The sequence below is a fragment of the Momordica charantia genome (assembly GCF_013281855.1).
Source record: "Momordica charantia cultivar OHB3-1 chromosome 9 unlocalized genomic scaffold, Mcharantia_2.0 BLBB01000009.1, whole genome shotgun sequence".
NCBI lineage: Eukaryota > Viridiplantae > Streptophyta > Magnoliopsida > Cucurbitales > Cucurbitaceae > Momordica > Momordica charantia.
In genome coordinates this window covers 3585767-3602845 of record NW_028275167.1, presented here as the reverse complement: position 1 = coordinate 3602845, position 17079 = coordinate 3585767, and the positions used below count along the sequence as shown (strand labels likewise).

Below are 17079 nucleotides of genomic sequence, written 5' to 3'. Positions count from 1 at the left end.
CGCTTGATATTTTATTGTTGATAATAAATGCTGTGATTCCATTGTTTCTGAATCTCCGAAAATTTCCGGCCCATTAATTGAATAGCTGAAACTGGTTTCGGCCCACCTTCAAAAGCCCAAAACCTTTTAGCTATAATTTTGGGAAATTCTTTTTTGAGAATCCATATTTGGTAGATGTAGATGTGTCATTATTTACGCTTCTATTTCTTATTATTGAAGTTAAAATTTATTATTTGGATATCAACTATAATTGAAAATAGGGTATGACATTTGATTGTTATGCCCTCGTAGTTTTGTAGTAATAAACATATACAAATTAACCATTTAATTAAATCAATCTAACAAATAAAAACTTGCAAATGAAATTTAAAAGATCGTAAATGTTTCTGTTCAAATATTAAAAAATATATTTTCTCGAATTATTTCGAATCTAAATTAAAATAATCAATATATTTATTATAATTATAACTTAAATGCGAAACTAACTTTTCCTCCTTTTTCCATTTATCTTATTTCTTAACACGTTACTTCGTTACCACATCATCCTACATCCTTAATTTATATATTAAAAAAATCTCCTGATAAAATAAATAGCTATTAAAATAAATGAAAGTAAACAAATTTCATACTACAACACGTAGAATAAAAGAATTACAAAACAAAACCTCAACTAATAAAAATGTAAAAAAGAAAAAGAAAAATAGTTAAAAAAACCAAAATTTTATTCCTATTAAAAAAACTGTTAATACAATATGTAATTAAAAAAAAAACTGATAAAAGGAGAGAGAGGAAGAGGGACTAGATGAGGGACATAAATATTTTAATACCATGGTATCAAAGATTCGTAAATATTTCTATATATCTATGAGTTCGCCATCGACACAAGGAGTAAATCGACGTTTCTATATAAAATATGAAACATATCAATAAAATGTTATTAACCTAGGCAAATATTGATATTAATCATTTTTAATGGTGAAATATTTATTTGTTAATTTATATATTCTTTTATTTTTATAATTTTTTTAAAAAATATCATTGATATCAACATTTTATCGAGATTTAAATTGAGATCTTCGTATTTTCACCGGCAAAACCCGGTTTAACGCCTGAGGCATTTTGCCATATGTTTTAAATTTTTGACAAATATTAAAGATCATTAAGTGCATTTAGCCAAATTACCGCTCATTTTTTCCCCCACCCTTATTTCCGCCCAATTTGAGAAAATCAGAGTGGTTTCTTTTTTCAAAATGGCAACCGATTCTTCGTTTGCCTTCCTCTGATTTTCTCTTCTAGGCGCTAATGTGATTACACTCCCTCTGATCACTAATAGCCTCTCCGCTCCGCCGTAGACAGTAAAAACGACATGTCGTCTACCGCATCCTCCGTCGGTTTGTCGTCTACTCCGTTAACCGTACCGCCCGAAAATCCATCGCGAAAATCCAAAAATAGCAGTCGATCGTCTCGGCAACTGTGCGAGATTTGTTTAGAGAGAAAAGCAATCGACAACATGTTTACAATCGAGGCCTGTCTTCACTCCTTCTGCCGCAAATGCGTGATTAAACATGTCGCCGCGAAGATCAACGGCGGATCTTCGCGCGTTTCTTGCCCTAGCTTGGACTGCTCAAGATTCGTAGAGTTCGAGACCTGCTGGTAACGAAATCTTTCTCAACTTCCTTGTTTCTGTTTGGTTGGGAAGATTTTGAGTGGAAATCGTGATTTTAAATTCAAGAAATGAAAAGAAAATCAAGAAGTTCAATAGTGTTTTCATTCTATTGTATACTGTAGGTTGATTTTGATTTTCAATTTTGTTTAACAATTTTCTAATCCGGGAATGTGTACACATGGTAATGAGTTCGTGTTTTGTCATCTGCTAGGGTTTGGATTTGAGATAAAAATAGAGAAATGAAAGATCAAAATAGTTTTTAGATTTGAAGTTTTTAAAATGATGGTGACCAAAGTTGTAATTTAACAGAATTTGAATTCCTCTAAAAAAAATAGTAATAATAATAATAAAATTAATGTGATTCATTTAAGTGATTTCATAATCATGGAAAGTGGACGTTTTGTTTTTTCATTTCGAATTTGCAGGGGAATGCTACCGAAAAGGGTGGCGGAGAAGTGGGATAGAGCGCTTTGCGAAGCGCTGTTTGTGGAAGCAGAAAAAGTGATGTGCCCTTTCAAGGACTGCTCGGCGGCGATGGTGAATCTTGAGAAGGGGCGGTCGGCAGATATATTGGAGAGCGAGTGCCCGATTTGCCACAGGCTGTTCTGCGCCAAGTGCCGGGTCCCGTGGCACGCGAGAGTCACGTGCGAGGAATATCAGAGACAGAAAAAATCAAAGAAGAGAGGGAGAGAGGATGATGACGCGTTGTTGAAGGATATGGCCCGTAAAATGGAGTGGATGAGATGCCCTCGCTGCAAGTTCTTCGTCGAAAAGACTTATGGTTGCTTACATATCACTTGCAGGTTCCTTTCTTTCTCTGATTTTGCATTCTCATTTTCATCATGATTTTCTTCTGCTTCTTTCCCCTTTGAATCATATTTAGAAACATAGCTATTAAATATTTAAGATAGGATACTAGCCCAGCCAAACATACTCTCATGCTTGATTTAGATTATAGTTTGTTTCTAGATACTCTTCGGTTCATATTTTGGAACTTCCAAAATCGAGAGTGTTTGGCAAATTTCGGTTGGAGACCTAGACTCGGGGTAAGCCGGGCACGGTTTGAGGCTTGGCCCAGGGTTGCCCCTTGGGTCATGCCTAGCCATTTTGGATTGAGCCTGAGGCTCGGCTCATTCGAATCATCACTTAGTTTCTTCCGTCTTAGTTCCAAGTTTTCTTTGTAGGTTGGGATGAAAATCTTCAATTTTGTGTTTATTGTTCACTAAGACCTACCAAGAAAATGAAAATTTGGGACTTATTTGATTCAACTTGATAAAATCATGATTTTTTAAGGATCTGAACTTATAATTTTGTACTGAATTGATTCAAATTGATGTTGAAAAGGATTTTCGTTTTAAAAGAATATATAACGTGTGGGTAGAGGTGGATCTATAATTTATATATATATTTAAAAAAATAGAAAACCTCAATTAATAACAAAAACGAATAAACTTTGGGTCAAACCTTGATATCATCTTTGAAAGTTGAAATTCAAATCAAACAAAAGTGAAGTCGATGAGAGGTGTATTTTACCATATTTTATACATTAGGTTATGCATTGGGTCTTATGTTAAATTTTGATGTTTAGATTTCCGCATCGGGATAGATCATATAATTTATATGCTTCAACTCGATTAGTCTTTTTAATATGCAACCGAAATTTGAATGTCCATATTAAATGAATGTTTATATACCATATTTTAAGAGTTAAATATTATTATAATGTATGCTTTATTTTGTATGGTTCATGAAATTGTTGTAGGTGTAAATTCGAGTTTTGTTATGCCTGTGGATCACAGTGGTCTCACAACCATGGTGGGTGCCGCCAACCCAATTGACCCACTCAGCCAAAAAAAAATTTACACTGCACCTTTTTTTTTTTAATTTATTTTTATTCAGGATGTTTCTTTTGGCTCATATTTTCTAGAAATATGAGGTAAGAAGACAATAGGAAATATTCAAGCTTGGGTTGAATATTTGCTACACAGTTCAATTCAATTGTTTTGAAATGGTGAAGGGAATTATGATGGACAAATTTTTTGTTGTAAATGATATCTTCTCCTCTCTTTCGGTTTACCTTTTAAACATGTGGCATATTTAAATTGTTTATTATTATTATTATTATTATTATTTTATACTTCAAGAATATTACATCAAGAAGTGTGTACTAATCTAATCTTCGACTTATTGGAAAAAACAGAAGTAGGTTTGAGTGATGTGCTGGCAGACGATGAATAATGTAATAAGAATACTTAAAATACCAAAGAATACGTGTGATGAAATATTTGTTAATACATTTTTAAAAGAAAACTCTTATTTTAGACTGAATATCTTTCTGCTAAAAAAATTATTTTCTAGTTTCGTCAACAATGACTCGAGAAAATAAATTGATACTTTTTTTTTTTGTTGAGATTATAACATTATATATATGAAAGGAACATTTGTAAGAAATTTAGAATATTACATCTCAAATTGGATATTAACTTTCCATTTTTAGATTTGAAACTTTCAAATCTAGAATGAACATAGAAAAGAAATGAGAATAATAGTTAGGTGATTAAAATAAAAATGTCATATAGGACTAAAACAATCTAAAATAAAAATTTACGTTAGCCAATTAACCATCATCTTAATCATCTGAACCACATGGACTAAATCGTTATTCACTAAAGTTTATTGAAACTATAAAGCCTAAATCATCATAAACTAAAGTTTTGAGATTAAGTTGTTATTTTATTAGCCTTCTTCAATTTAAAAATTAATATTAAATAATTTGATAATGAGTCCCATGGAATTCTCCTGCTATTACCATGGCGTTTAATGAAATCCGATGTCCAAACAGACACCCCGCCTCAACAAAACGGCCAAAACCACATAAACCGAATCCATATATTAATTTAACTTGAAAGAAATATCATATTTATATTTAAATCCGGAAATGCGGAATTCGCCTTCCTGTTGGAGCAAAAATGGCAATCTCTATATCCGGTCTCTCCCTTCCCTCACTCTTTCAGTACAAAAATTCAACAATCGCGCGCGAAATCCGAATTCGTTCCTTCGCCATTCGATCTTCGAAGGATGTTCCTGGTGAAACCAGCGGCGGCGGCGACGGCGAGCCGTCGGAGAGGCTGAAGAGACTGTCGGAGCAGTCTTCCTGGGAAGCCAAGGACTCCGAGGGCCGGGACTATCTCTATAGGCTTGGCAATGAAGCAGATAACATGAACATCGCCGTCGGAGCTAGAGCTGGCGTTATCGACGACCTTTTCGCCGGCAACTTCCTCGGCAGAGACTGTAAGTGTCCGATTTATCTGTGTTCTTTATTTGTCTATTTGTGGTTTTGCTTTCAGTTTTATTAGTGTTTTTTTTGTGTGTTGAATTTTGTTTTGTAGCGGACATTGTGTTTGATTACCGCCATAAGGTCACAAGATCGTTTGAGTACCTTCAAGGAGACTATTACATCGCTCCTGTTTTCATGGTAATTTCCGCCTCAGTTTTTTTTAGTTATTGATTATTTTTCTTGTTTCTTCATTGTTGTTCAATTGAATTTATATTTTCTGTAACTGCAACGTCGACCGATTTCGTGCTCATTGATTTTGAATCATTTATCCCAGTACTTGGAATCGAAATGTGCCTGATGACTTTAACATTACAATTCGAGTAGAAACGTCCTTTCCAACTCTGTCTTCATTATTGTTTAGTTGAATTATATTTTCTATAACTGCAACCAACTTTGACAGATTGTGCGCTCCATGATTTTGAAACATTTAATTCCTATTCTTGGAATCGAAATAATTGAAACGATGACAACAGAATTATTATGGTAGAAATGTGGACGTTTCCACCTTGGGCAAATCGCTGCATTTTCTTTTTGTTGTTTTTTTTCCAAAATCTTTTCTATTTGTTATTTCTAATCTCTTTTGTTGCTTTTCAAGAAGTATGCGCAGGGTTATGGTCCACGTGTCATATGTCAGTAGCATTCAGCCTTTTTACGTTTTTATTTATTTTTATGTTTCTGATATATTTTGTGTTATAATTTGAGAATGATCATCTCTGCAATAATCTGTCTTCTTACACTTGTTTCATTGATTTTTTCTTTTGACAGGATAAAGTTGGTAAGTTCATAGAAACTTGGTGTTGATAAACGACATATGATGAATTACGTTTGAAGAAGTAAGAGACTTCAAAATATATGTGATGTAGTCAACTTCATTTGTTGCATGATTTTTAAATCCGAACAGTTATCAATTGCTATAAGATGTAAGTTCATATTTAAGTCTAAAAAATTAGTTAGATAAAACCAATCAAACTGGAATTTTCAATTTCAACGATTTATGCATATAAAATTTGTTCAGTCTTGTGTCTTCCTGTACTAAGCACTAATAGTAACCCACATCATCGATGTAAAGTGTGTTTACACAAGCCTGGAATCCCTGACATTTCTATATACCCCATTACCATTACTATTTGATGTTGTATGATTTGTAGGACCTGGAGAACAACAGGTAATTATCACTAGTTGAAACCCAGATCTTAATTTGTGATATATAATTTTGAGATTTTAGAAAAGTAGATCCTTCTAAGCAGTTTCATCAACTACAGCTTCTATAACAATTGATCTGGCCACAAAATCAACAAAAATCCCCATTGTTGGATAAGTCATTATTTCATATTATATGCTACATATTTGCCATCAGATTGTTTAAACTCTTTCTGTCTTTGATAGTGTTTTGTTGTAATGTTTTTGAACTCCGCCTATAGATGTAATTAGCATTTTTCTGCTGATTGTAAGCTTAATATTTTGGTTGTAATCTAACTGGTTAGGCAGTCTCATGGATGTCCTTCTCTTTAGGAAGAGAAATGCAGCATGAAGATATGTTGGTAGGGCTTCTCTTTAGGAATTTAAGACGAAGGAGTTTTGCAGGAAGACTCTACCTGCTTTCATGAAATGAGTACAAACAAGTACCAGTTAAGTTTAACCTGCGTTAACATAGTCTGTGTTGTTGATGCAGTATGCCACATTGTGAAGAACTTCATAGCTCACCTTCTCAATATCAAAGTTCCTCTCATCCTAGGTGTGTATTAATTTATTTTACCAGTTTCTATACAAATTCTTTGATAGTCAAATTAATAGAACATGATGTTAAAAACCTATTCGTGAAAAGTTCATCAATTTATGTGTCAATGGGAGTCTGTTCCATTGCGTTGAATCTTCATCAGGTTTCCTCTTTTTAGGATGGAATATTGTCCTAATCAATCTTGACATGTGTAGCTTCATGATAGTGCTAAAACATTATCAAAGAATTTGTATAACTCCGGTGATGTGAACACGCGTCTCTCCTTTTACCTATTCTAAAAAAAAATTATTTTATGATTTATCTATTAGATTTAATGAATTCTATCTTCATTACTTCCACATTTTTCCATAAAAGATGACTGCATAGTTGGAAATAAAAGAATTTTGTTTCACAGGTATTTGGGGAGGAAAGGGTCAAGGAAAGTCATTTCAGACTGAACTTATATTCCAGACCATGGGAGTGGAACCCGTTATAATGTCTGCTGGAGAATTAGAATCTGAAAGGGCTGGTAAGATAGGGACCTGGGATGACTTATTTTAACTTGTGCGTCCTTAATTTGATGGTGGATTTAAAGCATTCCATATTCTTTAATTAGCTTAATCTGGATATTATTTTGTAAATTAGCTAAGAAAAACGTAATTTTACGGACTAATATTCTCTCAATTGTAACTTAATTGTAGTCGTTCTTTGAGTAAAGCATACATCAATAGGTCAAACTCATGCAGTTATTCATTGCAAATTTGTACGCCATTTCCTTAAGTGAGAAATCTGGTTCTATGTATGGACAAGTCCATATATTTTGTATTCCGATATTGGGGTGGAAATTGGAATGCCATGTTAAATTGTGATTTTCATCAACAGGTGAGCCAGGAAAACTGATACGTGAACGCTATAGAACTGCTTCTCAAGTGATCCAGAATCAAGTTAGAAGCTTTACCACTTACATTCTAGATATATGTATGTCTTGGCTTAAATGTTGCTTCGTGCAACTTTATGTGCACAATGTTCCATATTTTCATATAAAACACCCTTATTCTTCAGTGCCAAAGTGTTATCATTATAGATCGTCTGTTGTAGAATATATTTAATGATTTGACTGTAAGTGCCCTGTGAAAAACCTTGAATTGTATAGACAACATTAGCGAAGGAAGATGAAGTCTAGAAAGTAGCTTTCTTGAGTCTACTATTACTTTATGTCCTCAGTAACAGGTAGCGATGAAGTCTAGAAAGTAGTTCTGATGAGTTGTCTATTATTTTAAGCAGCTTCTTGTGATTTAACACAGCTTTGAATTTGATTGAACTTTCTCATACGTGCCAGTTTCCTTTTCTGTAACATTAGTTACCTCATTTGATCTTGCAAATCTGAAATTTTAATTTAGACGTGTATTTTAAGTGTCAAAAATCACTGGTCATTTTGTGGTCTACTCCATCATTTTGGTCTTACCTTTACATATCTGAAAGATCAGTTTACTTTTCATATGGTTTCTCTTAAAAGTTAATGTGCAATGATTTGGTGTTCTTGTAAAATTATGTTTATTTTGCATTTATTACTTTTCCTGTTAATATTATTTATGATTTCCTCTGGGTCCCTTTTTTCTTTTAAAATATATTATGGCATGAGGTGCAAAGTGCAAGACGATGCTTAATTAGTAGATGAATATATAAAAGATGCTTCATGATTGAAAATCATAATAAGACACATGCTTGTTGCTCTCACTGGCCATAAGGTATATGCACATGCCTCTCAGGTGCACCTTGAACAACTCTGTACTTAGTTGGTCATGCTTAAGCTTGATCCAAAAACCTTTTAGTGTTTTTTCATAGTTATTCTAAAATTAACTTCAATGCATTCAGAAATAATTCACGTATGACCTGGGGACTTTTTTTTTACCACTGCAGGGGAAATTGAGTTGTTTGATGATCAATGATATTGATGCTGGCATTGGTAGATTTGGTAAGATTCTATGTACTTGCTCCTGAACATAAAAAATTTGATAAGTAATAATAAAAATGATGTGAATGCATCATCTGTGACCCCTTAGATAATACAAATTGACATTTGGAGTTAAAATTTATTGTATTGTGCGTTAAAATGATTATTCAATCATATATAACACATATGTTTATATTTTGTTCTTATCTAGGCAATACACAGGTGACAGTCAACAACCAAATTGCTGCTGGAACTCTGATGAATCTTGCTGACAATCCTACCAGAGTGAGCATTGGACAAGATTGGCGAGAATCAGATATTACGAACAGAATTCCAATCATTCTTACAGGAAATGATTTTTCAACTATTTATGCTCCCTTAATTCGTGATGGCAGGATGGAGAAATTCTACTGGTATGAAATTGATGGTACAAGAATTGATGTGCTGTTGACTTCCTGAAGATGTTTTAATAAATTGTACTAGTTTCTCCAGATCTAGCTCTGTGATCATATTTGGATCCAAATGGATGAGCTACATTTTTATACTTGTGATTCTCGCACTTTTTTCTTTCAAGTCATAAATAGTATTAAAGCTAAGGCACTCTTCTCTCAAATGTTGTTTGGTAACAGGCAACCTAACCGTGAAGATATCGTGAATATTGTTCATAGAATGTATGAGAAAGATGGCATATCAAGGTCTCAGGTCATTGACATTGTAAATACTTTTCCTAATCAAGGTAGGTTCCTTTTTCATGTCATGTTTAAAGAACAAGTGTGTGGAAATCGACTCCTTTTTGAGTGAAATATAACTTAATTTGAATGTGTCATTATAATTTTGCATTTAGAAATTGCTCTTCTTTCCTCCTTTCACAGCTTTGGACTTTTATGGAGCTCTGAGGTCACGGACATATGATGCAGCAGTATCTAAGGTGTATAACACTTTCATTGACATCTGTAAGACCTTGATAAATAATATTAATGTTTCTTCCGAAGTATGTATGGAATGAAGATGATAGGAACCATTCCATTTATTTGAAAAGCATAATTAATAGCATGTCATAAATGAAGGTTTTTTCTTCTTTTTTTTCCTACAATTAATGTGTGTAAATTAATCCTTTGATCGAACTCCCTTTTTTCATTTCAGTGGGTTGATGATATTGGAGGCGTGGAAAAGCTGGGAGATAAGCTGCTTAAGAGAAGGAAGAATGAAAAGCTTCCTACATTCACACCACCAGAGGTGGTCAATCTATAAAATGTTCAGATTCGTGCTTTGCACATTCACATGTTGATTCATGAATTGTTTATTTATAATTCAGTATGCTAGAACTAGAATAGATAAAACTTAATATCACATTTAAGTGAGTCATAAAGCTCTCTAAACAAGTCTTGCATGATAATTCACAGCTGATCTGTATCCTTGGTTGACCTGCGTGATCATTATTCACCTTATTTATGGCATTCCAACTGTTTATCCCTGAATCTTTAGTAATGACTAGTTGTATGTCTCAGACATATGGAGTATTTAGGAAGTATATATGTTAATTTATCATCTAAAATTTGGAGTTCCACAATGAATCTTTCCTATTAGTCTTCTGGAGAAACCACATTTTGTCGGGCAGTATATTGTCTGCATTTACGAAAAGTTGAAGGAACAGAACTCACGACTTTCGTTGAAAGTTGTATATAGTCTTTCATGCTCTTTTCTTTATTATTTATTGCAGAGCGAAGTGAAGTATGTTATTCACTACTTTCGTGTCTATGTTCTGAATATGTAAACTTAAAGTAAGTTCACTTGGAGTGACTTTTTTGTTTGGTTGAGCAGCAAACAATGGAGGCATTGCTTGAAGCAGGCTATTCTCTTGTTAAAGAACAGCAATTGATCATGGAGACTAAACTTTCAAAAGAATACATGAAGAACATGGACGACTAGCCCAAAATGTGAGATAGCGACCTAAATTTGTTTGTGATATCTGTTCATATCACTTTTTAAGCAAATGCCAATACATGTATTTTTTTTTTTCACAGAATTTGTTATTTGTTCTGTTTTCTTTTGGGATCACATTAGAACCAAGCATTTACGCTTCACATTGTTCATTATTGCAAATTAGTGTTATATTCACACGACTACGACCTTTATAGTTTGTTATGTCAATAGATCCGTTAGTCAGAGTGAAACTTTATTATCCACTGTCATATTCAGCCGGCCCTTTGGATGATTTGTCTCGAAACTTACCTGTTCATCTTGTCATTATAATATTTTGATCTCATTTTGTTGATATTATTATTACTTCAAAAAACATCCTTCTGACTGATTGCCTCGTTGGATATCGTATACGAAATAGGGTAACCTTTCTGATTAGTGGACTCTTCAACATCAAGTGAGTTCAATGCAAGATGGCAGGTAATCTATTTTTTAACAGGTAGAAATAAATTTTGTTAGAATGCTGAGCCTCCGAGAGGCGGTCCCGTTGGCAAGGACTTGGGGTCTCTTGATCATACCGGCTTAAAAGTCTCAAGTTCGAACCTTCAGATGAACTTAATACCAAAAATCTTTGATGGCTCCTGGGTCTGACCATGGGGCATGCATGAGTGCCCCTAGGTCTGGGGGAGCACAACGGGGTTTTATATATAAATCCTGTGCGACTCTTGTATTTGAACTTCAGAGTTCAAAGTTAAGCATGCACTTTGAGTCACTTCCAATATTTTAATAGATTGAATATCAGTAGAGCGTTGCAATCGAGTCATGATGATGCAAAAGTATGTTTGTTTTTCTTACAACTAGCGTTCTATTGTTTTCTTTTTGATCATGAAGAAATTGATTAGATGTTTAGTGCTGAAAGATGCCCATATTGGTTGGCGATTGGCTTGGCATTCCCCATGACTTAAAAAGTCCACTACCTTCAGTGCCTTTACTTTGTGCTTGATAACATCGGATGTGCGGCTACTTTTTGGGCATTCAAAATTATGCTGGCATTATTCAATTTCTCAGTTATCACAGCACAGAAAATTTTGAAAAAATTGTGTACCAACAATTTTGGGATCCGACATCTCTGTAGTCTATCCTCATATCTTCTGAAATATTTCACTTAGTCAACAGTTTTTTTCCCTTCTTATTTGTTTCATATGTAGGAACAGTGAAGGTACACAAATCTATGCTACTGATTGGATGTTCATTAGATATTTTGTAGAAGTAGAACCAGTAATATGAAGACTCTGCACCGCAAAGGTACACATCACTTTTCATTTACACTTATTTAAATTTTTTAACTTAAATTATTTATGGCATATCTTTAAGTGTTTGAATTGAATACTTAATTACCTCTTTTCTTTATTTCAAAACCCCTCAACTCTCTCGTTCTGGCTTTACCCAATTCTGGAAAGATGATTTGACTCGTAGTTTGGATTTATATAGTCAAAGGTTATGGAAGTTTAGCATGTAGGAGTTTGTTTATACTAGGCCATATTAGTTTAGATTTCTGAAATCCACCTCTCAAATTACTCTCTTCCGTAAGCCATAAACTCTCAAATTAAGCATGAATTACACGAACTAAAATTTCTTAACCCATTTCTTCCTAAAATCTAAGCACGAGTTGCACAAAGTTATAATTTCAAGCTCTAGCTACATGAGGCTCACTAAAACTATCGAGCAAATGTTCTCCTAATTCTTAGATGATTGGGCAAAAAATAAAATAAAGAACATTAAATTTTAGTAAAAACCTCAATCGCACACGTTAAACACAAGCTTGAACTTATTGAGGTTTTCTAATCCCATACCGTACAAATCTAGCCTTATTATCAGTTTGAGCATAGCTTAATTGGTTAAGACAAAAGATCGGATATTCAAATTCCTACCCTATGTTGAACTAAAGAAAATACACCCTAGTAATTTTTGAATGAATTGACAGAAAATAAAGAGCCTCAAAATAGTAGAAAATTGTTGCCATTTTGACAAATTTGCATTCCTTACCCTTCCAAACCATTGGTAGACATCAAAAGTGGGATATCCTTTCAATATTCCCTTCCTAAATAAGTTATTGAAAAAAAGATGATCGTACACATACTAAATAAAAAAGTATCAACAAAAACATCTAGAGTTGGATAATATCTTTTAACTTTTTGATGTATAGTTAAATGTTGAGAATGCGGTGAAAGTCACATGTTGGCTAGATTAAAAGAGAATCATAAATATATATGTGAGAGACAACATCTCCATTAGTATGAAGTTTCTTAGGGGAATCTAAAAGCAAAACTATAAGCACTCATGTCCAAAGTTGATAATATCATACCATTGTAGAAACGTGGAGAGATCTATTGTTTCCTAATATTAAATTTGATTGGATTCATATTTATCTATATTCTACGAGATGTACGGCGATAGATATTATTGGTTTGGAGCCTGCCCTCAATCTTCTAAAATCAGCCATAATTGAGTAGAATCAGAATAGATTGGATGGGAGATATGGCCTGCCCTATGCCCTTGGTTTGAAAGTCTGATTGGGCAATGATTTTACGATGCACGAAGTTGCATTCCACTAGCTTAAAATGGTGGGAGGGCTGTCCTTAGAAACCCAAATGGAAGACGACTAAGGCCTCTCTGAAAGATCCATTTGGATTTCGTATCGTTGGTAATTTAGGAAGGCTAATCCTAATTCTAGCCCCTACATGTCCTTTTTGTTCAAATTGGGTCACATTCAGAAGCCATTTTTTCCCATCTATTCAGGCTTTAATCATTGAGTAGTCCATTAAAGTCGTCGGTTTCAATGCCTTGTTGACCCTTGATTAGAGTAATGGACAAATTTGTTAGATGATAATTGTGGGAAATTTATCAAATTTTACGAAGATGGGACATCCTCAGTGTCGGTCCACGTAGATTCAACATCTTTTTATCTTGGTGGTTAAGAGTGAACCAAGGTAGAAAATATCTATCATTTTCCCTCTCTATGCCTTTAGCATCTCTCATCTTTATTCTTTTTAAAAGTTAAACTATATCTTCTTTTTCTTCATATTCTTTTCTCAATTTCCTCCTTTACATTTTCAAAATCTTAGTTTTGCCCCTTTGATTTTCCTTCAATTTCTTTGTCTCAACGGTATTTGTTGTTCTTCTCTTTTGAGTTCGACGTGTTGGGGTGGGAATTCGAACTTTTAACATTTTGGTCAATAATATAGATTTTAACTAGTTGAATTATGCTTAAGTTAACAATAATATGAAATAATGGTGTAAAATGTCACAAATTATTGATATGGTACTCTAACATAGTTCTGGTACGAATGTGACATTAGTGTGAACTTGTCGCTAACACGGTTGATATTTTTCTTGCCATCATTAACGACAATATTCATTGTGATTTATAAATTGAAGTATAAAAAATGGAACCGACATGGATTAAAAAAGTAATTTCAAAGTGGATTTTCTTTTCGATGTATTATATTTTATAATTTGTTTCAAGAAATAAGTGAAGATATACCAATAATAATAAGAATTTCACAAACAATGCTTAGATTTAAAAACAATAAAAAATAATTTTTAAGATTAAATAGCTAAAGTTTTGAAAGTTGGATGACACCAACTAAGATTAAGAATATGTTTTATTTTGACCATGAGTGAAACAAAGTCGGTCTGTGAGATTAGATTGCTTCGGCGGCCGAGTTTCCCACTTTCCAGCCCTAAAAAAATAATAATAAATGAAATAAATAAAGCATATAAAAAAAAAAAGAAGAAAAAAAAAGATTGAATGAAAAGTGGCTTTACCTACAAAATCTTTCTTTCTTTGGTTGGAGTTGACGAAGTTCGCACGACATTAATTGCTGAATCCCTTTTTTAAAAAATAAAAAAAAAATCTGAAATCAGATATTTTGATTTATAGGTTAGAAAATTATGAAAGAATAATCGTGTACTGTTTAAATGTCTTAAACAAACACCGACACTTCTCTTGATCTTGACTGAGTAACAAACTCCCCTTTAATCCTGAATATTATACATTATTATATTTCAAACGATTTTTTTTTTCCTTTCAATTATATTTTATGCTTTGGAAACTGAAATTCCAACTATTTCACATTCCATGGCTCATAATGTAGGCAGCATCAATTCAATTAATCTTATTCCTATTTCTTTGTCAGCTTGATAATTTCTTTATTAAATTATTTCTTCGAAATAAAAATTAATCAATGAAACTTAATTCAAGCATATAATTGTCGCTATAAGTTTCGATTTATGTTTTATGTATTACTTTTTAGTTTAAGTACTATTTTTCTTTTTTATATTTGTGAGGGTCCGAGTCCGCTTGGATGCACATCGACTAATCTCACGAGACACCAGTGAAACAAATAGTAAATTTTGATTGTTAGGTAGGCAGTCATTATGGGGTTTCTAAATCTTTTTGATTTACCTTGGACTCTTTGGACTAATGAGTCAATCCATAATGGTTAGTTTAAATACTATTTTGATTCTTGATTCGTTATTCATTTTGGTTATTGTACATTCAAAATTTTTATTTTGAATACTTTACTTTAAAAAGTGACCAATTTGATCTATATTTGTAAAAAAATTTAACTAAATTTTGAAAACACTTTAATACAAATTTATGACTACGTTTTAAGAAATTTAGTGAGTAAGATGTCATTAAAATTGTGATTGAAAGAAATGAGATGAAAATGAAAATGAAGAATCAAAATGATCATTTTTTAAAAGTATATAGATCAAAATGGACATTGAGCATAGGAACTAAAATAAATCAAAGTTGAAAGCTACCAGAATAGTAACTGAAATTTATTTTCTCAAACCAAATTGCAACCATCAATAAATATAAACCTAGTGTCTTTTCTAATGGTTTGCATTTTTTTTTTTAGGAGTAAACTAATCTAATTAAAAGTTCATAGGGTTTAGGTTGACATTAAGAACCAAATGATACATCTAATCTTTTATATATAAAATATGACAATTCAACTATGTAGATGAGGAATTATAAACTCTCACTTAGAAGGGGTTTTTTTTTTCATTTTAATACAGGTGATTCAACTTCTTACCCTTAAGGAATGAGCAAGATGTTTTAATCAATGAGCTATATTCACGTTGGCTCTACTATTTATAAGTTAAATATATTTTTATTAATTAAATTATATTTAGGTGGAATCAAGATTGCTAATGATATTTAGTTTTAACTTATAAAATTTCTCACAATACAGTATTCAAAATCACTGTACTTCTTCGTTCAGTGTCATGGTTTTTTCTCTTTTTAGAAATTTCTTGTACCACCATTTCGAAATTTTCTTTACAGGAACGAACAAACGAAAGCTTCCAATGATAGTGCTACGTGTCACTCGATGAGTGGCCGCAATAAGCCATCTTCAGTCCGCCACGTGTCCCATTAAGTTTGCCGACACTTAATAGATCTGTGAATATTATTTTTTACAGATTAAAATATAAAAATTAAATGATTTTAAATAAATTTAACACGAATAAAATATTCAGAAAAAAGGGGGAAAAAATCCCCATTTTTTCAAAAGGTCAAAACTACCCCCCTTGGAAAACATTCCACCGGGCTTCTGGACTTTACAGAGCCGATGTCGGACACGTTTTAAGCCTTTGTCATATTGTTTAATAATATAAATTATAATATTATTTATTTTCATTTCCCAATTTCTAGAAAATAAAGCCACCAGAAAAATCAAATACCAATTACCTAACGAAGGTGTTCCACAGCTATTCGGACCACGTGCTTGCTTTTTTAATTAATATTATTCAACATACTTTGACCAATTTTTAGCCTCATTTATTATAATTCTAATCTTTTACATTTTATCACAGTTCCAAAATAGTTCAAGCAGAATATATATATATATATATATATCAAATATGAACCTAACTTAGAGATAATTCACATCTGTTTCTTTCGTTGAAATCCGAATATCAGACTTCATACCTTTAATTTATTGTACTTAAAAAAAGTAGATAAAACAAATATTACAATCTCTAAAATAGATTGTTCGGTTTTCACTCTTGCAATTTTTAAACTAAAAATAAAAAATATTTTCATTTTAAATCTTTTAATTTTAGTTTAAATTATATTTTAGTTTCCATGACTTTTAAGATTATTTCATTTGAATTTTTAAAAATTTAAAATGTCTAATTTAGTCCTTAATTAAATTACAGTATATAATGCCAATAATTTAAGTTGATATTTTTAAATAAAAAAAATTAAGTTGTTGACTCTTTTAACATGTGGATGAAGTAATTATAGAAGAATTTCTTCAAATATATTATAAAATACTTCCACTAGTTTTGTTAAGTAGGCAATTAATTCCAATATTCTTTTAATCAAATTATAAAATTGGAAACAAAAGTTAGGTACAGCGGGACTCATGTGATGCATGCAAAGGACAATGATGAAATGAAGGATAATACAT

At 32.4% G+C, this 17079-nt stretch overlaps 2 protein-coding genes across 5 annotated transcripts; both read left to right on the top strand.

Annotated features, from left to right (window-relative positions):
* Positions 1-1189: 1189 nt before the first annotated feature.
* On the top strand, positions 1190-3742 carry LOC111015371 (E3 ubiquitin-protein ligase RSL1). Its single transcript, XM_022290387.2, has 3 exons — positions 1190-1653; positions 2092-2469; positions 3429-3742. Exons 1-3 carry the CDS (start codon positions 1367-1369, stop codon positions 3502-3504), a joined length of 741 nt encoding a protein of 246 aa, XP_022146079.1. The 5' UTR covers positions 1190-1366; the 3' UTR covers positions 3505-3742.
* Positions 3743-4192: 450 nt separating this feature from the next.
* On the top strand, positions 4193-15254 carry LOC111021429 (P-loop containing nucleoside triphosphate hydrolases superfamily protein). Of its 4 annotated transcripts, XR_015787201.1 has the most exons (13): positions 4212-4957; positions 5056-5143; positions 6650-6738; positions 7136-7249; positions 7603-7664; positions 8641-8695; positions 8886-9087; positions 9304-9410; positions 9547-9602; positions 9818-9910; positions 10496-10611; positions 11016-11074; positions 11803-15254. XR_015787201.1 is itself a non-coding variant. In XM_088117486.1 (12 exons), exons 1-11 carry the CDS (start codon positions 4636-4638, stop codon positions 10601-10603), a joined length of 1296 nt encoding a protein of 431 aa, XP_087973612.1. In that variant the 5' UTR covers positions 4213-4635; the 3' UTR covers positions 10604-10611; positions 11016-15254. The 4 variants fall into 4 exon arrangements, 2 of the variants coding, with proteins under 2 accessions (XP_087973612.1, XP_087973611.1); XM_088117486.1 differs by having other exon boundaries at positions 4213-4957; positions 11016-15254; XR_015787202.1 differs by lacking the exons at positions 11016-11074; positions 11803-15254 and having other exon boundaries at positions 4193-4957; positions 9547-9627; positions 10496-10552.
* Positions 15255-17079: the final 1825 nt, after the last annotated feature.